Here is a 22,619-nt window from a genome sequence, read left to right on the forward strand (position 1 = left end):
ACCAACAAATTTTTTAAAACAGAAAAATTTCACTTCTTGGATCTCTAAATCACCTTCTCCCTTGCTCTTACGATGTAGCCACATGGGCTATACTGCTGCCCTTCCAACAGGTCCAGTTTCCATCTCAGGAGCAGAAGTACACGCTTTGTCTTATTCCAGAACGACCTTCACCTGCCAGGGTCTTTCTTCCCCAGCTCAAAATGATGTGACCTCAGAGAAGCCTTCTTCCCCGAGCCTGTTATCTAATATTGTCCCCTCCTGCTTCACTATTACACTACCCTGATTCTCTTTATAGCATTTAACCACTAATGAAAATTTACTTTTTCATATTTTCAAATTTATGTATTTGCTTTCGTCATTTGGATATAAGCTCTATATCCAAATTATGGCAGGGATCTCACCTAAGATTGCTCAGGATATGGGATGGGCGCAGTGGCTCACACCTGTAATCCCACCACTCTGGGAGGCTGAGGCAGAAGGATCACGAGGTCAGGAGATCAAGACTATCCTGGCTAACACGGTGAAACCCTGTCTCTACTAAAAAACACAAAAAATTAGCGAGTGCCTGGAGTCCCAGCTACTCAGGAGGCTGAGGCAGGAGAATGGTGTGAACCTGGGAGGCAGAGCTTGTAGTGAGCTGAGATCTCGCCACTGCATTCCAGCCTGGGCGACAGAGTGAGACTCCGTCTCAAAAAGAAAAAAAAAAAAAAAGATTGCTCAGGATATTTATCGCCATACACTGGTAACATAAATGTGACATCAGTAAGTATTTGACAAAAGATGAATGAGCAGGATAACATCCACATTACTGGTAAAACCATTCAACCTTCACTACAGAAGGAACATTCACTGTGGTGCCTATTGATCACTCAGAACCAGGGGTCACGGTATAAGGTACAGGAGCCATGGGAAAGAAGTCATCGATTCGTTGATTAACCATTGAGATAATGAATCGTATCTTTCTAACTGGCACCCTTTCTATCTTTCTCAGATGAAAGGGAAACAGAAATAAAAAAACAAAAACAAAGATAAAGGACCTCATGGTGTGCCTAAAAAAGAACGCGCAGTAGTACCAACACCACGTTCACTACCAACAATATATGTAATTCTTGTTTAGAATAAAGCACTTATCAAATTGGATTTATGAAATCTATTTTATTTAGACAAAATGCTAACACCAATGATCAGTAAATAAAATCTGAAACTCACCAATCAGGGTATATACCCAAGGAATATAAATCATTCTATCACAAAGACATATGCACACAAATGTTCACTGCAGCACTATTCACAATAGCAAAGACATGGAATCAATGTATATGCCCACCAATGACAGAGTGGATAAAGAAAATGTGGTACATACACACCATGGAATACTATGCAGCCATAAAAAAGAACAACATCATGTCTTTTGCCAGAACGCGGGTGGTGCTGGAGGCCATTACCCTTAGCAAACTAATGCAGGAACAGAAAACCAAACACGGCACGTTCTCACTTATAAGTGAGAGCTAAATGGTAAGAACTTATGAACACAAAGAAGGAAAACAACAGACACTGGGGTCTACTTGAGGGGGTAGGGTGGGAGGAGCGAGAACAAGAGAAAACTATGGATATTGGGTTTAGTATCTGGGTGATGAAATAGTATGTACCAAACACAATGACACATGTTTACCTATGTAACAAACCTGCATATGTACCCCTAAACCTAAAGGTCAAAAAAATTAAAAAAAAAAAAAAAAAAAAATTCACTAGTCAGAAGATGGTTACCGCTCCGCATTTGAATAGAAAAAAAAAAAAAGAAATGCTCATCAATATTAGGATGTTTCAACAATTAATTTTTAGCCTGTTGGCAAAGTTGCACAGGTTAAGCATCCCCTGCCTGAAATGCTTGGGACCAGAACTGTTTTGGATTTCGGATTTTGGAGTATGTGCATCATACTGGTTACCCACTGAACAGCCCTAATCTGAAAATGCAAAACCTGAAATGCATTTCCCTTGAGTGTCATATTGGCACTTAAGTTTTGCATTTTGGAGCATTTTGGATTTTGCACTTTCAGATTACCTATGCTCAACCTGTATGTAAGTTTCAGAGAAAATTAAGCAATATGTGACAGAAACTATGTACAGTAAGATGAAATAACATTTATAGTTCTCAAATGTTGAAGAAAACAATTATGGAAGGTAGAGGAAAAGTTGTGTAAATAAAAAACTAGATCTTTAATTTAAAAGCTAAGACCACATAAGGATATTTTAGTCAACAATGGACCCCACAGACAATGGTGGTCCCTCAACATTAAAATATTGTAGTTTTACTGTCCTTTCCTATATTTAAGATACACAAAAGCTAACTGCTGTTTCAACTGCCTAGAGTATTCGGTACAGTACCATGCTGTACAAGTTTGTAGCCTAGGAGCAATAGGCTATACCATATAGCCTAGGCGTGCAGCAGGCTCTACCACCTAGGTTTGTGTAAGTACACTCTACGATGTTCACACAAGGTAGCCTAGGCGTGCGGCAGGCTCTACCACCTAGGTTTGTGTAAGTACTCTACGACGTTCACACAAGGATGCATTTCTCAGAAGGTATCCCCCATCAAGTGACACACGACTGCACATTATATGCTCTACCTGCATGTATATTTGGACTTACTCAGCACTCTTAGAAAACTCCTAATACGGAGTGGTCTATAGACAAGAGCTTTTGATCCCAAATATATGACCTTAACTTGGTCAAATGTGAATTTAGGCTAAAAATTTCTGATTCAAAATATTCAATTTTACTGTCATGTATTTGCTGTATTATAAGCTGTATCAATGCTGACACACCTTTTACTTTAGGATTTAGTAGAGGCATTTCTCAGGAGGAACAATGAATGAAGAGATTAAATAACTGTTACAAAGTTTTAATCTTCTGAAAATACTGCTTTTAAGCTTCTCAGAAGTAACCATTTTCATAAAATGGATTTGCTAAATATAAACTGGACTGTTTTTCTATTTGTGAAAACACATTCCCCAAACACTTTAGAACACAGTTTAGGCCTTAGATGAACTCTGTTGGTTTCAGGGAATTAGTGTAACAAAATGTCAATAGGTAGAATGCAAAATGTCAATCTTGACAATCCAAATTTCCCACATTTCAATTTTATCCTGTTAGTCTGAACTTTTACTGTAATAGAATTTTTTCAATATTGTACCTGCTTATGACTAATCGTGCTCACTTTTATAAAACTTTATAGGGTAGAACAAAAAAGGTAAACACCTGTTGTCCCACTAGAGGGAAACACAAAATGGGTCTGTTAATATAGCTGTAAATATGAGGAAGAACAAAATCTAACCAAGCAGTGGCTCAGATCATACCCTGCAAATCAAATACTCTCTAGTTATGCAGGGACTACAGGAAGATCAGTGAAATATCTTTTCAATGATACCCACTCAGTAATCAGCAAGAAGCAAAGTGTCACCATCAACTGTGAGCTCTCTCAGTATTCCCAGCTCCTACAGTGCAAGTCTTGGCCCACCCTGGGCTCTGCAACATTACTAAGTAAAATACAAAACAAAGCAAACAAGCCCAGCAACAAGCATTAAGATATAAGAAAACCACTGTAATTATTTTCCCTATGTATATATATTTTTTGAATTTAAAAACAAAACAGAACTATTTTAACATTCCAGACAAAGCATTTGGAAACTTTTTCTGTAACTGACTCCCTTGGCCACATAGTCTCTGTAACTTCTCGATTATACCACTGTGGAATGGGTTTCCAATAAAACTTTACAAAACTAGGAGGCTGGATTTAGCCCACATGGTGCAGTCTGCCAACTCCAGTTCTAGACAACAGTGATGATACTTTGTTCATCTAATTATCATGAAGAACAAGCTTGTGTGTTTTTCTCAGAATTCTCTCCATATGTTTGCTCTCTAAGAAAAGAATATCACACAGAGGAACATAAGTAGGTCATGACAACAATGGAACTCTGGTAGATTTTAGTTTCCTGAAGATTAAGTAGTAATTAAGCTACGGAATTTCTTTCTCTACACCAGGAAGGTCAAAGATTTCGGTCAAAGAGCCAACAGTTTTAATCCTGGGCCCAATCCCATGTCAACAACATAACCCTGGACTTTATCGCAACCTCTCAATTTTAGTTTGCTTAACTATAGAATGAGGAAATCTCAGAAATGGTTAAATACAAGAAGATAAGAAAGCACATTTGGAAATTCTAACTTATGATACTATTATTACTACTATGAATCATCATAATAATTACAGTAGCGACATTATGTGCCAGGTATTGTAATAACTAATTTCTCCCCATTCTGTAACGTATGACCTGCCTGCTTCACTGCATATGGGGGTGCTGAAACACAGAGGTTTCAAGGTTATGCAAGTAACCAATGGTAGGCTGGGACATGAACCCAGGAAGTCTGGCTCCAAAGCCCTAAGAAATCACTATATTCTATCGCTTCTCACAACATGAAGATGAAGAGGTTTATTATTCTCAGCAGATAATCGCACATCCTAAAACTATACAAAAGTATTCCGAAATCTAGGAAGAGAATAGGGCAGGGCTGATGTTTGCCAAAACAGACTTCCTTTTACACTCAAGTGAAACCTTTCTCACAGAGACCAAGCCATTTTTTAAATTAATTCTTTAAAGATAATTTACATACAATTTGTAAAACAAAAAGACACTTATACAGCCAAAATTAAATAACAAAAACAAAAGACTATATATGGAAGTCCCTTAGTGTTTTTTTACACTAGCATTTTACTCTTATAATGTATCTAAGTTGTTTCTCAAGATGCAGGGCATGCTCTAAATTAAAACTCCACAGTTACAGGATTTGAAAATTAAACTTTGGGGTGGAAATGAAACCTTTAAGTAACTGGTATTTATATCTTGTCTGTAGGTAGATTACTAAATTTTCAGGAATTAAATTCTTACCACAAAAAATCTGAAAAGAACCTGAAGAGTTTTTTCCTTCTGTAGTTGAAGTTACCTTTTCTTTTATATACTACACTTTCTAACCAGTAGTTCCCACATCTAGCAGTGCACAGAAAGATACTAAGGGAGGAGACCACCCCTCGTATCGTCTTATGCCCAATTTCTGCCGCCAAAGAAAGAAGTAAAGGCAGAAATGAAACCCACAGGCAGACAGCCCGGGGCCGCACCTTGGGCCTGGTAGTTAAAGATCAACCCCTGACCTAATCGGTTATGTTATCTATAGATTACAGACATTGTATAGAAAAGCACTGTGAACATCCCTATCCTGTTTTGTTCTGATATAATTACCCGTGCATGCAGCCCCCAGTCATGTACCGCTGCTTGCTCAATCGATCACGACCCTCTCACATGCACCCCCTTGCGAGCCCTAAAAAGGGTCAGGAATTGCTCACTCGGGGGGCTCGGCTCTTGAGACAGGAGTCTTGCCAATGACCCCGGCCAAATAAATCCCTTCCTTATTTAACTTGCTGTCTGGGGTTTTGCAGATTATGGATTCCAAACTTTGCAGTACTAGCCAAACCTTTCCACGTGGTTACAAAGGGGGATGACCAGGAGCCTTTTGAATGGGGGCGTCTACAACAGCAAGCCTTTTGTAAGTTAAAGGAAAAACTTACGTTGGCTCCAGCCCTAGGACTACCAGATTTGACAAGACCCGTGTCAGAAAGAGAAAAAACGGCAGCTGGAGTTTTAACCCTGGCCAAGGCCAGTGGCCTGTCTCTCAAAACAACTAGATGGGGTTTCCAAAGGCTGGCCACCATGTCTAAGGGCCCTGGCAGCAACAGCCCTGTTAGTACAAGAAGCAGATAAACCCTTGGGCAAAATCTGAATATAAAGGGCCCCCATGCTGTGGTAACTTTGATGAATACCAAAGGACATCATTGGCTAACAAATGCTAGATTAACCAATTACTAGAGGAAGTGTGGAAACCTCAGAGGGTGGCAGTCATGCAATGCAGGGGACACCAGCGAGCCTCCACCTCAGTGGCCTTAGGAAACTCTCGAGCTGATTCAGAAGCTCGAAAAGCAGGATCTACCCCTTACCCGGCATTGGTAGTAGCCCCCTTACTCCCTCAAACACCTGACCTGGTACGTACCTATCCTAAGAAAGAAAAAGACTTCTTCCACGCAGAAGTGGGGCAAGCAATAAAAGGAGGATGGAGGTCAAAACACTCTTAGGCCAGTACTTCTACGTCTCACACTTGCCAGTTCTTGCCAAAGCAGTAGCACAACGGTGCGTTACTTGCCGACAGCACAATGCAAGGCAAGGCCCTACTGCTCCACCCAGCATACAAGCTTATGGAGCGGCTCCTTTGGAGGATCTTCAGGTGGATTTCACAGAAATGCTGAAATGTGGAGGTAACAAGTATTTGCTGGTTCTTGTGTGTACTTACTCTGGGTGGGTGGAGGCTTATCCAATACGAACTGAAAAGGCCTACGAGGTAACCTGTGTGCTTCTCTGAGATCTTATTCCTAGGTTTGGACTGCCCTTACAAATTGGCTCAGATAATGGGCCGGCGTTTATGGCTGACTTGGTACAGAAGACAGCAAAGGCATTAGGAATCACTCGGAAGCTACATGCCACCTACCGACCTGAGAGTTCCGGAAAGGTGGACCAAATGAATCTGACTGTCAAAAAAAGTTTAGGGAAAGTATGTCAGGAAACAGGATTAAAGTGGATGCAGGCCCTTCCTATGGTATTGTTTAAAATTAGATGCACTCCTTCTAAGAAAAAAGGATACTCCCCTTATGAAATACTGTATCATAGGCCTCCTCCTATACTACGAGGGCTTCCAGGCACTCCCTGAGAGTTAGGTGACATTGAATTACAGCGACAGCTACAGGCTTTAGGAAAAATTACACAAACAATCTCAACTTGGGTAAATGAGAGGTGTCCCATCAGCTTATTCTCCCCAGTTCACCCTTTCTCTCCAGGTGATCGTGTGTGGATCAAGGACTGGAACGTAGCCCCTTTGCGGCCACGGTGGAAAGGACCTCAGACCGCCATCCTGACCACCCCCACGGCTGTAAAGGTAGAAGGAATCCCAGCCTGGATCCACCACAGCCATGTGAAACCTGCAGCCGAGGAAACCTGGGAGGCAAAAACTGAGCCCGGACAACCCCTGCAAAGTGACCTTGAGGAGGACAACGAGCCCTGCTCCAGTCACACCTGGAAGCTGACTGGTCTACACACGGCCGAAGCATGAGGAGAATCATCGTGGGACTCATTTTCCTTATAACGTGGACTTGTATAGTAAAAGCTTCCACTGATTTTCCCTGCATGGAAAACTGCTCTCAGTGTATACATCAGGTTACCGAGGTAGGGCAACAAGTTAAACAATCCTTCTGTTCTATAGTTACTATGAATGCCTAGGAACTTTAAAAGGAACATGTTTATATAATGACACTCAGGACGAGGTATGTAGCCCAGGAAACGACAGACCAGATGTGTGTTATGACTCCTCTGAGCCTCCCATGTCTACAGTTTTTGAAATAAGATTAAGGACTGAAGATTGGTGGGGACTCATAAATGATACAAGTAAAGTATTAGGCAGAACCGAAGAAAAAGGGGGCCCAAACGCATAATCTTGAAATTTGATGCCTGTGCCATCATTAACAGCAGTAAGTTAGGAAGGCGATGTGGTTCTTTCAGTTGGGAAAAAGGCTATATGACCGAAAATAAGTACATTTGTCATGAATTAGGACTGTATGGAAATGAATGTGGATACTGGTCTTATGTCATTTGGGCCACTTGGATAAAAAATGAAAAGGATCCAGTCCACCTTCAGAATGGAAAAAATGGCCCTTCCTGCACTAAGGGACAATGTAACCCCTTAGAGCTAGTAATAACCAATCCCCTTGATCCTCACTGGAAAAAAGGGGAGCGTGTGACCTTAGGAATCGATGGGGCTGGACTGGATCCTTGAGTAAGTATCTTGGTTCGAGGAGAAGTTTACAAATGCTCTCCTGGGCCAGTGTTTCAAACTTTCTATGATGAACTGAATGTACCAGTACCAGAAATTCCAGGAAAAACAAGAAATTTGTTTTTGAAATTTGCTGAGCATGTAGCCCAGTCTCTCAGTGTCACTTCATGTTATGTATGTGGAGGAACTGTAATGGGAGATCAATGGCCATGGGAAGCCCGAGAATTAGTACCTACAGACCCAGTTCCTGATGAATTCCCAGCTCAAAAGAATCACACTGATAATTTCTGTGTCCTAAAAGCCTCAATTATTGGACAACATTGCATAGCTAGTGAAGGAAAAGAATTCACTCACCCCGTAGGACGATTTAGTTGTCTGGGACAGAAACTGTATAACGGTACCACAAAAACAGTCACTTGGTGGAGTTCAAATCAAACAGAGAGGAATCCATTTAGTAAGTTCCCAAAGTTGCAAAACTGTGTGGACCCACCCGGAGTCCCACCGGGACTGGACAGCCCCCACTGGATTATACTGGATATGTGGGCATAGAGCTTATGCCAAATTACCTGACCAGTGGGCAGGTAGTTGTGTTATTGGCACTATTAAACCATCTTTCTTCCTACTGCCCATAAAAACAGGTGAACTCCTGGGTTTCCCTGTCTACGCTTCCTGCAAAAAGAGAAGCATAGCTATAGGAAATTGGAAAGATGATGAATGGCCCCCTGAGAGAATCATACAATATTATGGGCCTGCTACTTGGGCACAAGATGGCTCGTGGGGATACCGGACCCCCATTTACATGATCAACCGAATCATACGATTATAAGCTGCCTTAGAAATAATCACTAATAAAACCGGCAGAGCCTTGACTATTCTGGCCCAGCAAGAAACTCAGATTAGAAATGCTATCTATCAAAATAGACTGGCTCTCGACTACTTGCTAGCAGCTAAAGGAGGAGTCTGTGGTAAATTTAACCTTACTAATTGCTGTCTACATATAGATGATCAAGGGCAAGTAGTTGAAGACATAGTTAGAGATATGACAAACTGGCACATGTGCCTGTGCAAGTGTCGCATGGATTTGATCCTGGGGCCATGTTTGGAAAATGGTTCCCAGCACTAGGAGGATTTAAAATTCGTATAATAGGAGTTATAATAATAATAGGAACCTGCCTACTGCTCCCTTGTTTGCTACCTGTACTTCTTCAAATGATAAAAAGCTTCGTCGTTACCTTAGTTCACCAAAATGCTTCAGCACAAGTGTACTATATGAATCACTATCGATCTATCTTGCAGAAAGACATGGGTAGTGAAAATGAAAGTGAGAACTCCCACTAATAAAATGAGTGAGAGTCTCAACAGGGGGGAATAAGGGAGGAGACCACCCCTCATATCATCTTATGCCCAATTTCTGCCGCCAAAGAAAGAAGTAAAAACTAAAAGGCAGAAATGACATCTACAGGCAGACAGCCCGGCACCGCACCCTGGGCCTGGTAGTTAAAGATCGACCCCTGACCTAATCGGTTATGTTATCTATAGATTACAGACATTGTATAGAAATGCACTGTGAAAATCCCCATCTTGTTTTGTTCCAATCTAATTACTGGTGCATGCAGCCCCCAGTCACGTACCCCCTGCTTGCTCAATCGATCACAACCCCCTCACATGCACCCCCTTAGAGTTGTGAGCCCTTAAAAGGGAGAGGAATTGCTCACTTGGGGGGCTCGGCTCTTGAGACAGGAGTCTTGCTGATGCCCCTGGCCAAATAAACCCCCTCCTTATTTAACTCGGTGTCTGAGGAGTTCTGTCTGTGGCTCGTCCTGCTACAATACCCAGAGCTTAAAAAAAAACATACAGCTGACCCTTGAAGAACATGGGACTGAACTGCGTGGGTCCATTTATACGCAAATTTTCTTCCACTTCTGCCACCATGATACAGAAAGACCAACCCATTCCTCAGACAACTAAATGTGAAAACAAGGGTGAAGGAAATGAAGGGTGAAGGAAATTGAGGATGAAAACCTTTATGATGATCCACTTCCACTTAATGAACAGTAAAAGTATTTTCTCTTCCTTATGGTTTTCTTATTAACACTTTTTCTTTAGCTTACTTTAAGAATACTGTATATAATACAACTAACCTACAAACTTTGTACCGTTTATGTTCTCAGTAAGCTTCCAGTCAACAGTAGGCTGTTAATAGTTAAGTTTCTGGGTAGTTAAAAATCACAGGCGGGTTTCTGACTGCGTGTCAGGGTAGGAGGAGGTTCTGGTCCCCCTAACCCCGGGTTTCTGACTCGCGTGTGTCCAGGTGGGAGAGGTTCTGGTCCCCGGGTTTCCTGATGACCTGTGTCCAAAGTGGGAGGAGGAGTTCTAGTCCCTCCAGGTTGTTAGGGGTCCGAAATGTACTATACCTGCCTCCGTCGCACCCAAGATGAACTAGAAAGCAAGCCCACAAGTTGTATTTCTTAAAGTCCCCACTTGGTATACACACTTGAGAACATAGATTCCTAAGAGAAATAAAACATCACAATATAATACAAAAATAGTAATTTTAGGGGGAAAAAACCCCCTCAACTTTTAAGTTAAGGTTACAGATTCTACGTGTTAAGGAACTCTAAATGAAGAAAGTAGATATCAGAAAGAATTTTCTAAGATTTAGAATTTGTTTACAATGTAAACTAATGGCCAAACATTTGAGATTTTAAGACTGCTCTATTTAAAAGGGGAAATCATGTCCAAATTACTTAAGTACGGTTTCTAGCTGAGAAGGGATGTTAAAATTACAGCTGCTCCCATGAATCATCAAAGGTGCCATATCACTGTGTGTATTTGTGTTGCGGCAGTAATCCCCTTTTCCTGATAACATCTATGCTGTGCCAGGAAGATTTTTAGAATATATTAATTGCAGCAATTAAAAATCATCATCAGTTATAAGCCAACTTTACACGTAACATGCCATAATATTCCTTTAAAAAATCATTACATCCTTAAAATAAACACCAGGGTTCTTACAATTTATAAATCTAAGTTTGAAATTTAGAAATAATCGGCTTCACAAATACATAAAAACTACAGTGGATACGAATTAGCAACCACATTCATAGCTCTTACAAGTTATCCTCTTCTCTTGCTAGTTGCCATTTTAGTAGAATGTGAAACACTTTTGTGAATATACAGTTTTAACTACCGTGTCACTGTGGTTTTTTACAAACTTTAAAAAGGCTCTCTCCTGGCTAGGTATGCCTCCCTTCTCTTACTTCTCCCTTGCCTCTTCAACTTCCTAAAAGAATGTGCTCCCTGTTATCCAGTTCTCTGACTTCTTTCCAAATTGTGTCTCTTAGCAATTTTAGTGACTTCTATGGCTTCTGCTAACACCTCTATGCAAGTTAAGTCTCAATTCAGCATCTCGAATCCAAAATCTTCTCTTCAGATCTAGAAGAGATGACCAAATTTTCTTTCCAGCTTTACTGAGGTCTGACAAATAAACATTCTATCCATTAAAGGTGTACAACAGTGATGTTTTGATATACATATTCAGATGATGACTGCAACCAAGTTAATTAACATATCCATGCCTCACAGTTACTTTTCTTAATGTGTCAAAAGAATACCATAAGATCTACTCTCATATACGTTATTACTCGATACCACACTGTAAATTAGGTCTCCAGAACTTACTCATCTTATAACTGAAACTGTGTACCCTTTAACCAACATCTCCCCATTCCTCCCCACCCCAATCCCTGGTATCCACCATTCTACTGTCTGTTTCTGAGTCCAACTTGTTCAGGTTCCACAGTAAGTGAGGGCATGCAGTGTTTGTCTCTCTGTGTCTGGTTCATTTCGCTTAGCACAATGCCCTCCAGCTTCATCCATGTTGTTCCAAATGGCAGATTTCCTTCTTTTAAAAGGCTGAATTATATTTCACTGTGTGTGTGAACATATACACCACATTTTCTTTATCAATTCATGTGTTGGACATTTAGGTTGACTCCATACCTTGGCTATTGTGAATAACGCTGCAACAAACATGAGAGTGCAGATATCTCTTCGAGACAGTGATGTCATTTCCTTTGGACACATACCCAGAAGTGGAACTGCTGGATCATGTGCTAGTTCTAGTTTTAATTTTTTGAGGAACCTCCATATTGTTTTCCAGAATGGCCGTATCAATTTACATTCCCATCAACAACATATAAGGGTTCCCTTTTCTTCTAAACTGTCTCTTCAGCCCTGGACTCATGTTTCAAGTGATCTTCATGTGGACTGCAGTTAACCATGGGTCAGTTGGTGGCCTACAGAGCCTTGGGAGTCTCCAGAAATCGTATGCAATTGCTGCGTGTATGTGCACATGCAAATTGTCTGGAGAGAAGGATCGTAATTTTCTTCAGATTCTCAAATGCACATGTGACTCTAAAGAAAGATAAACTCAGGTAGGTCACATACTACCACTATACCAGAACCTCTGGCATAAATACTAGTGTTTTGTTTTGTTTTTGAGAACGAGTTCCCCTCTGTCACTGAGGCTGGAGTGCAGTGGTGCAATCTTGGCTCACTGCAACCGCTGCTTCCCAGGTTCAAGCAATTCTCATGTCTCAGCCTCGCAAGTAGCTGGGATTACAAGCATGTGCCAACACGCCTGGCTAATATTTGCATTTTTAGTAGAGACAGAGTTTCACCATGTCAGCCAGGCTGGTCTCGATCTCCTGGCCTCAAGTGATCCGCCCACCTCGGCCTCCCAAAGTGCTGGGATTACAGGTGTGAGCCACCATGCCCAGCCAACACTAGTGTATTTTTAAAAGAGAAAAAAGTCCAGGTTAAGGTGTTTATTAAAGGACTTCTATAGTTAACTTTCCCAAGTAGTAGATTCCTGAAGCTTGCTAGCATCTTCTAATGCAATAGTATGGCAAACTACAGCTGTGGATCAACCGTTTTTGTAAATACAGTTTTATGGGAGAATAATCTGTCTATTCACTACATACTGTCTATGGCTGCTTTTGCAGTTGAGCAGTGACAAGAACTGTATGGCCTGGAAGACTGAAATATGTTTACTATCTGACCCTTTAAGGAAAAGTTTGCAGTTATTTTAGATTTAAAAAATGTCTACATTGAGAAAAACAGATCTAATCTTGAATAATCAAAAGTAATCCATCTTTTATTTGTAAGCAATTTTAGATACTGGTATCAAGCAAACAAAACCCCTGTATTTTTTTAAAAATCCAGTGTCTTACCTGCCATTGCTTGGCTGCTGTGGAGAGTGTCTGGAATGATCAGAAGGCTCTGACGGCTGGTCAGGAGATCGTGACCGGCTGCGGCGGGGAGGCCTATCGTGTGATCGACCAGAATGATCTGAGGCCAGTGACTGAATTTCTGAAATGTCTGTTAATAAAAGAGTGCTACTTATTTTCCCACAAAAATAATTACAGTCAAGTATAAAGTACTCCAGTAATAATGAAGATAAGCTAGTAAGTAAAATTATATATAAAATGGAAAATGTATGCATTAATTTCATCAGCCAGCGATCAAATCAGTAGTGGTGAGTTGTCTACAGGAAAAAAATATATCTAAAATTTTTAGATTTTGAAGGTGTTTGGCTGGTAGAAAATTATCATTTCTTTCAAAGATGTCCAGTCTCCCTAGTGTTTTTAAGAAAATAGGTCACTTAGAGGGGGCCTTGAAACAGAGTCACACTCACCGTCTCTCTCAGAGGCATTAGCAGAGTGGATGCTGTCAGACAGATCAGGGACGTTCAACAGCGTAGCCCGTTCATCTCTTTGAACTACCATTTTTAATTTGCCTTTAGACCTTTCTATCAATGTCTTTGCATCTGTCAATGACATATTTTCTGTCACAGTACCATTTATCTGCAACAGAAAATAAATTATAGGTTTCAAGTAAATGATAAAATACAAATGTTAACTTGGTTTGTTATAAACAGAAATATCCAAACCACTCCTTGCTGTAGGACCCAAAATATTCTCTTTATACTTTTCCAAATTATCAAAAGTATTCCACCTTCCTGAGATGATAAAATCTTTACTGTACTGTTGCTGTCAGAAAAACCCAAAGTAGCATCCCCTAACTGCTTCTCAAACGGCTGTCACTTTCTACTACTTATAAACAAACAAATAAGCATTTCAATAATATCTGGAAGCAATTATCAGAATTTTTTAACGTGTAAGAACAGACATATCTTATCTACGAAGTAGTACCGGCTGGTGAATAATTATCTCAGGATGACCCCGTGATACCTAAAGTATCGGTGTCGACATGTAATAATGCATAAAGGGAATTTACATCCCTCTCCCGCAAACATTGATTTTTAATTCTCTTTGGCAAAACTGCTTCAAACAACAGCACAGACTACATGGTAACTCTAGAACTTGTTTTCTATTTCAGTTCATTAAAAAGTAAGAATATGACTGTACCTTCAATACAACATCACCTTCTTGAATATTGCCATCTCTTGCTGCCAAACTATCTTGTGAAATTTCCTTAACAAATATATGGCTTGCCAATCGAAGACCATATTCTGAAATAATTTAAGTAAGTATTTTTAGTGTAGCATCCTAAGACAGTCAAATAGATTTCACAAGTATACAACTAAACTAATAGCCACTGCATAGAGTTTTCAAGTACAATCAATAACAAGACATTTTTCTTGGCCACCCTGCAAGTAAGACATTCCCTTTAATTAGCAAGTCTGCAATGTCTCCGTGAAAGCAAAGGGAAAGCGTATGGTTCAAATGAAGGACCGATAGACCATGTTCCCATATTACTGAAAAGGACAAAATCCCCAAGAGGACACCATTTCTTTTTGACCAAGCATTGATACACTAGCTCTTCAGAATGCTTAAGGAATACCATTTTCTTTAAGAGACAGGGTCTCACTATGTTGCCCAGGCTGGACTCAAATTCCTGGGGTCAAACAACCCTCCTGCCTCAGGCTCCAGAGTAGCTGGGACTAACAGACATGTGTCACACTATGCCTGGCTAGAAAGAGTAACCTGCTTGAGGTTTGAAAAACTTTGGAAAGATTGACCATTTTATTGAAGACTATTATCATGCATATACTATTTCTATTTTTCCCAGCTCCTAGACCAAAAATATTTCTGATCCTATACACCCCATGACACTGGATAGACATACTCAGAGTACTAGCATGTACTAAATATGAGTGCAAAGGCTTACAACCAGCTAGGCAGATGTGGGCAGGAGTTATTATGCCAGTCCTTTCCTTTAAACAACCAACCAAGTATCCAAGAGTGAGCACACTGATTCTGTCTGTGGGTAAGGAGTGTTGGAAGTTGAGTAAATTACTAGCAGAGTCCAGAGAACTGCCCAGGTTCCTGCAACAGCTGCAGAAAAATATATTTTAAGAAAAACAAGAACAATGACTACAACCATCAGTATAATGTCAGTAGTAAAATGACTGCCCCTGGTTCTGTGAGGAGAGTCTTACTGCATTAAAAACAAAACCAAAAACCAAGATGGAAAACAGAAAATTGTTTTAACATGGGATAAATTAACAGACTTACTACTGAAGTGTCTAAAAATTACGTAACAGTAGGCTGGGCGTGGTGACTCACGCCTGTAATCCCAGCACTTTGGGAGGCCAAGGTGGGCAGATCACAAGGTCAGGAGTTCGAGACCAGCCTGGCTAGCATGGTGAAACCCTGTCTTTATTAAAAATACAAAAAATTAGCTGGGCATGGTGGTGCACACCTGTAATCCCAGCTACTTGGGAGGCTGAGGGAGGAGAATTGCTTAAACCTGGGAGGCGGAGGGTGCAGTGAACTGAGATTGTACCACTGCACTCTAAGCCTGAGAGACAGAGTGAGATTCCACCTCAAAAAAAAAAAAAAAAAAATTTACATCAGAGTTACAGTTTAACTCAAGACAAATATACAAAGAGTACTCACAGCCAGAAATAGAATCAGGGTAAAGAAAACAGCCTTTTAGGAGATCTGGGCAAGGAATGAGGCAGTCATCCATATGGTCATTACATCACAGAAGGATACGGTATTGGTTAAAAGACTGTTCTTTAAGATTAAACACATATAAATGACCATTACACAGATGATCCCAAAATATTCCTTGTATATTAGTTTGTTCGTTCATTCTAAATATTTCTTGGGGTATATATCAACTAGGTACCAGGCATTAGGGAGAAAGCAGCAAAGGAGACAGTTCCTGCACTCCGGCAGGAGTCAGTGACAAAAAGGATGTCAGCAAGGCAATTCCAAATGCGATGAGTTCAGAGAGCAGAAACACAAGGGTTCTGCACCTACTGGGGGAAGGAGAAGGCCTCCCTGAGGAAGAAATACTAAAGTTAAAACTTTACCTAAGAAAGACCTAAACCTGAAGATGTTTGCGTGGGAGGGGATGCATGGGGTGAGTGAGGGCTGAACAGTTCAAAACAAATGCACCCAAGTTACGAAGAAAAAAACCTGGTGGACCTAATGAAGTCATAAGTCTAGTGTAGCAGAGACTGAGAATTAATGAAGGGGAAAAAGAGTAAGACAGAAGTATCACAGAGGATCTATGAAGAAATCTGCAGAATCAACTTAAAGGGATCCAAGAGACAACCTACGAGACCAAATGAGTCTACGTAAGAGATGACAGTGGCCTGAAAAAGGGTGGAGGCAGTGGAGAAAGAGTGGGATGGATAAGAGTGGTATTCAGGAGTGACGACATTCATCATGCATGGGAGAAAAAGAGATGTCAAGGGTAACTACCATGTCATCTGGGAATGGCCTGAGAAACTGGATCAATAGGAACACGTTCAACTGAATATGAGAAATACAAAGAAACATTTTAAGAGGGAGATGTGTTTCATTTGAGATGTGCTGTGTTTCAGGGACCTACAGGAACATCTAAGTGAATATGCCTAACAGCTGAAACACAAGAGTGTACAGATTTGGGCTGGAGACAGAGGTTCTGCCACCAGCAGTGACTGGAAGCAGAGGAGCAGATGAGATTGCCTAAATTGTTATTCAACCTGAGGAAAAGAAAAAAAAAATTACCTTAAGTGGAAAAAAAGATTCTAGGAAAGAAACTGACAGAACATTATGAAGGGCAGGGTGAGGAGAATGAGCCTGCAAAAGATACAGAAAGGTGGGGGGGAAAAAACCAGAGAGATGCAGTATTACCAAAAGAAGACATTATTTTGAAAAATAAGGAGTGGTTAACCATGTGAAATGATACTGTAAGGCAAGCAAGCTAGAGACTGAAAAACTTCCACTAGATTTAGTGTGAACATTTTTGGGGGCAGAGCAGAAGATACCAGACCAGAGAGGGTTGAGAGCTAAGTGGTGAAATGAAGTAGAAACAGCAAATGTTGACTACTTCACTGAGACTTCACTGAGAAGTCTGCTCTAGAGTGGGGGTAGGGAGTACCACCTAGGAGATATGCCAAGTGGTAAAGCAGATCAAAGTAAGCCTTGATAATATTCCAACTGTAACACCCCTATATATCAAAATGATCAGTTATGCATGCCCACAGGAGGAGGAAGCCACAGTCAGATCCATTTTTTATCAAATTTAATGAGGTATGAGGGAAGGCAGCTGAGTTTCAGTTTCAAAAACTTCAAAGAAATACTGCATTACAGAGAAATGCCCTACAAGGGGTTCCTTTCCTTAAATTCCTCCATTTAAAAAAACAGTCTGGAGTGAGGGGGAAGAAGTCACAGCAGGGCACAATGGCTTCCCACCTGTAATTCCAGCACAGTGGGAGGCTGAGGCAGGTGAATTGCTTGAGCTGACCAGCTTGGGCAACATGGCAAAACCCTGCCTCTACCCAAAATGAAAAAATTAGCTGGACATGGTGGCATGTACTTGTAGTTCCAGCTACCAGGGAGGCTGAAGTGGGAGGACTGCTTGAGCCCAGGAGGCAGAGGTAGCAGGGAGCTGAGATTGTGGCACTGCACTCCAGCCTGGGTGACAGAGCCAGACCTTGTAACAACAACAACAACAACATCATCACCACCACCACCACCACCCCTACCCCCACCCTCCACCAAGATTTCTCTCCATGATTACATTACTAACAGTTAAGAAAAACACTGAATTTTCATTTGGTGATGGTGTGACATTTCTTGTTAGCATAATTTGTACTGGGTTATTCTCATCAGGACAAATCTGAAAGCCAACCCCTGGACCATTCACTTGAAGTGCTATCTGTTCCAACAGAGAAAATGAACAGTCCCTGAAGCCTGCCATAACAGGACTTGACTTACAGTGATAGAACACAAACACAAAGACAACAAAGCAAAGACATGAAGAGACAGCAACTGTACTTCTCACTAAAATTAGTTTTAAAGTTTCATGTGAAAATAACAGCAAGAGTTGGCAGAAACTACCTTCATTCTTCCGGGATTTCACCAGTGTGACTTTGGTGGGTTTAGCGGGCTGGCTGGAAGCCACTGACCGCCTGTCTGACCGCGGAGACAAGCTCCTCTCTCTACTTGCACTTCTATCCCTCGGCCAAATCTTCTCACTCCTTCTGTTAACCACACCACTCCGGCCACTTCTTGGATCATGTATTTCCTCATCGTAACTATCTTCTTCATTATCAGATACTGGTTCAGGATCAGGACGACTTACTGGTATTTGAACTTTCTTCTTTCTTCTAATTGTCTGCAAGTTAAAAAGGTTAAAAAATAAGTTGACTGATTTTCATATATGTATGTTCAGTTCCAAAGAGAAAGGAACATTACACATCTCACCCCGTATTATGAACCAGCAAGAAACAATACACAAACCACTACAACAAATTGCTAAGGAATACATTTCTATAAAGGCTGTGTTTTCTGCTCTCCTGATGAACAGATCTAGTTAAGCACAAATAAGAAAGGGTGGGCCTAAAAATCTCTTTATTTACTTCACACAGAAAGATCTTCCTGGTGTAATAATCACAAGCTTACAGGGAAACTAACAACTGTTGGGTGGTTTGAATAAAAAGGACAGCACTGTACTCTAATGCCACCAAATATACTCTAGGTGCTACCAAAACCACAGCAAACTTCCAAGTCCAACTTGCTTCCTTAAACATTTTAGACTGTATCAGTATCAAAGCCCACCATTGCCCCAGACTTCTAAGAGATGAATTTATTCTACAGCCACACTAACATTCAATAATATGTTGGAGCTAATTAACTCAGCTGTACTTCACCAACACAAACTGCTTTCAGTCTCTGGATCTCTCCAATGTGTACTTCCGGTCTAGGTGCAAATTCTTCCCTCTGGCATTCTTTTCTCAATGACTGTGGTAACTGGCTCTGTATTGCCTGTCCACTTATTTCCTTCATTCTCTGCAAGCTGAAGATCTACATGTATCACACCTGCTGACTGAGTGGCTCTGTAATCTGTGGACTACACTTTGCCTTCCTACAATAGTATACACTTGACCTCACTGTAGTTCCGCAGGATCTTCTTGTGTATCACTCCTTGTCTTCTATGTCAGACACCGTGAGCTACTGCAACTTTTCACTATCTTATTTCCAATTCCTTCATCCTCTCTTATTTTCAGTTCATCAGTTCCGTCCTGGTTTCACTCACGTTTCCCTCCAAGTTGGCATGAGACATCCTGCTGCTGTATTTAAATGACTTTCTCTTGACCCCTCAATCAGCTGCCATGACAAACTCCAGTCCTATTATTACCTTCACTTCCACACTTTGCTGATTAGGCCCTCTGTAATTTCATTTTACAGAAGTCTTGCTCTTGTTCAGCAATCCTTTCATCTACATCTTGCTGCCTCTCTATGGAATTTGCTAATGTAGATATTCTACAACCATTCTTCAAGATCCCAGCCACTCAGCCTGCTTTAAGGCTAGCAGTGCCATTTTACTCCCCCTGCCCTCCTAAATTTTTTCAGTATCTCGTTTATTTGGTCCTCCTTCCTTTTGGCCTCAAAGACCAAGACGATCTTCTTCCTGGATGAATGAAACCCTTGTATTTGAGCTCTCATCCTCATCCCTACCCACCTCTAAGATTTTTTCTTCATCAATTACCATACTCCAGTTTACCTGAAACTTCAATCGCTTTATTTACCTAAAATCTGTCCTCTACCTACTAAGCTCCCCCAATTCATCTTCTATTTCTCTGTCTTGCTATTCACCTGCATGTTATCACCTTATCTCTTCTCTATATGGCTAAACTTCTTCAAAGGGCTGCTCTACACTTAATACTGCTGCTTCCTATTACTATTACTACTATTATTATTATTATCAGGTGCTGGTTCAGAATCAGGACAAGGGCCTAAGCAGAGGGCCATTCTGAGGAAACAACGCTGAAGCTCAAGGATGAGAAGCAGCAGAGGCCAGCATGTGAAAAGGAGGACAGCCAATGCCCTGTTATGAACTGAAAGAGAAAAGCTGCTCTTCTCATCTTGGAGCAACCCACAGCTGAAGTCCTTATCAGTTAATATTTTCTGTAAAGCATTCCTAATGCTAGCTGTCTGCTTTTACATCTCACGTCTACTTAATTTCCAACATGTTATGTTGGAAGCAATACCTGGTATTGGTATTTTAATGTTCAGTTCCTCCCTAGTAATAAACAAAAACGAAGTTGAGCAGATGAGCACTCAAGGCTTTCCCTATCATTCCTGTAAGAGTGCCACCTCTTTGGGATTCTACTGTACCTGACCTATTAACCTGAGATGACATGCATTATACGGTTATCAGTATGTACACCCATCCAGCCCACTAAGATTCGAGTTCTTTGAGAAGTTCCTTCCCATGCATTTAACTGTACATGTAATGCAATGCTTGCACCTGGTAGGTGCTTTACTTATTGAAAGGCATCCAGTCCTACTGTGATTCTCTACTTATGAGTTAACAGTTATAAACATGAATAATAATTAGTAGGTGTAACAACTATGCTTGATTTTAACACTATGAAAAATTTGGAATCAAAATTTTTAGGAAAAAAATGCGTACTTCAAAACAGTTTAGCTTAACTGAAGTCTCAAATGTAAAATAAAACAAAATGATGCCATATAAGTACTAGAATAAAATACAAGAGAGAGGCTTTTGCAATTAAAAGGCTTTTGGAAGCATGACACCAAAGCAGAACCAATAAAGCGAAAGGCTGACAGACATGACAAAATAAAAATGAAAACATTTCAATGTTGTAACAAAATGATACAAAACAACAAACACAAACAACTTACAAACAGTCACAAAAGCAAAGAGGATAACACCACATGAGGTACGTACGACAAAAGGTTAATAATCTGACTACATAAAACACCCTAGTATGACCATCACCACCATATAAATGCAATGGACATGAACAGGTAAATGAAAAAACAAATGCGTAGTAAACACACCATGAGAGGATCAAATCCACTTGTGATTTTAAATGTTTCATTTCCAACACTTTTTTATCAGGCCAAGATTTAAGACGTGTTGAAAACTGAACTCTCGATAGCCTACTGATTTTCTGAAGAAGGACAAACTGGCAATACATACATCAAAAGTCATTCAGGCCCTTTGACTCTGAAAAGCCACTCTTAGAAAATTATTCTAAAAATTAACTAAGCAAGCAGGTAGCAATACGATTTTCGCAGCCGAATTTTAAAAAACTCGTGGACTGGACACTGAAATGCCTGTGAATGAGTGAGTTCGATAAATATATATGCAGAGTGAAATGTTGCATGGCCATGTGGATACATACACAGTCATGCACCATGTGAAACAACGGACAACACATCTGCAGAGGCCCCATAATACTACAATGGAGCTGAAAATCTCCTATCACCTAGTGACGCCACAGGGTCATAATGTCATGGGTGCACTGCAGTGCTGTTTGTTGTGATGCTGGTATAAACAAACCTACTATGCTGCCAGTGGAATAAAAGTGCAGCAGATATAATATGTACAGAATACAATACTTGATAATGACTATGTTAGTGGTTTATGTATTTACTATGCCAAACTTTTTATCATTATTCCAGAGTGTACTCCCTCTACTTATTTTTTTTTTAATGTTAACTAGGAAAACAGCCCCAGGCAGGTCCTTCAGGTGTTCCACAAGAAGGCACTGTTGTCATAGGAGATGATGGCTCCATGCATGTTACTGCCCCTGAAGACTTCCCACTAGGACAATCTGTGGAGGTAGAAGACAGTGACACTGATGACCCCGATCCTGGGTAGCCCTAGGCTAATGTGTGTGCTTGTGTCTTAGATTTTACTAAAAGTTTAAAAACTGAAAAATAGAAAATTTTAGGCCAGGTGCAGTGGCTCACGCCTGTAATCCCAGAACTTTGGGAGGCCGAGGCAGGCAGATCACTTGAGGCCAGGAGTTCAATACCAGCCTGGCCAACACGACAAAACCCTGTCTCTACTAAAAATACAAAATATGGGCGTTGTAGTGGGTGCCTGTAATCCCAAGGCTGAGGCACGAGAATCACTTGCACCAGGGAGGTGGAGGTTGCAGTGAGCCAAGATCACGCCATTGCACTCTAGCCTGGGTGACAGAGTGAAACCATGTCTTAAAAAAACACAAACAAAAAGAAAAAAATTTTAAATAGAAAAAAACATTTTTGTACTGCTGTACAATGTGTTTGTGTTTTAAGTGTTATTGCGAGAGTCAAAAAGTTAGAAAGATACAGGTTAAAAAAGTTTCAGTAAGCTAAGGTTTATTATTGAAGAAAGACTTTTAAATAAATTTTATAAATTTACAAAATATT

General features: G+C 40.6%; 1 protein-coding gene across 11 annotated transcripts in view; it reads right to left on the reverse strand.

The window, feature by feature from the left end:
* TJP1 (tight junction protein 1) overlaps window positions 1–22,619 on the reverse strand; it is a 271,060-nt gene that overhangs the window by 50,077 nt on the left and 198,364 nt on the right. For all 11 annotated transcript variants that reach the window (XM_031668879.1, XM_031668878.1, XM_031668876.1 and 8 more), the window contains 4 exons: window positions 18,288–18,564; window positions 14,355–14,458; window positions 13,622–13,790; window positions 13,158–13,305 (listed from right to left, as the gene is read on the reverse strand). In XM_031668879.1, coding sequence (XP_031524739.1) covers window positions 13,158–13,305; window positions 13,622–13,790; window positions 14,355–14,458; window positions 18,288–18,564 — 698 coding nt within the window. The remainder of the gene's footprint in view (window positions 1–13,157; window positions 13,306–13,621; window positions 13,791–14,354; window positions 14,459–18,287; window positions 18,565–22,619) is intronic.

Source organism: Papio anubis, chromosome 7 (assembly GCF_008728515.1).
Source record: "Papio anubis isolate 15944 chromosome 7, Panubis1.0, whole genome shotgun sequence".
Taxonomy (NCBI): Eukaryota; Metazoa; Chordata; class Mammalia; order Primates; family Cercopithecidae; genus Papio; species Papio anubis.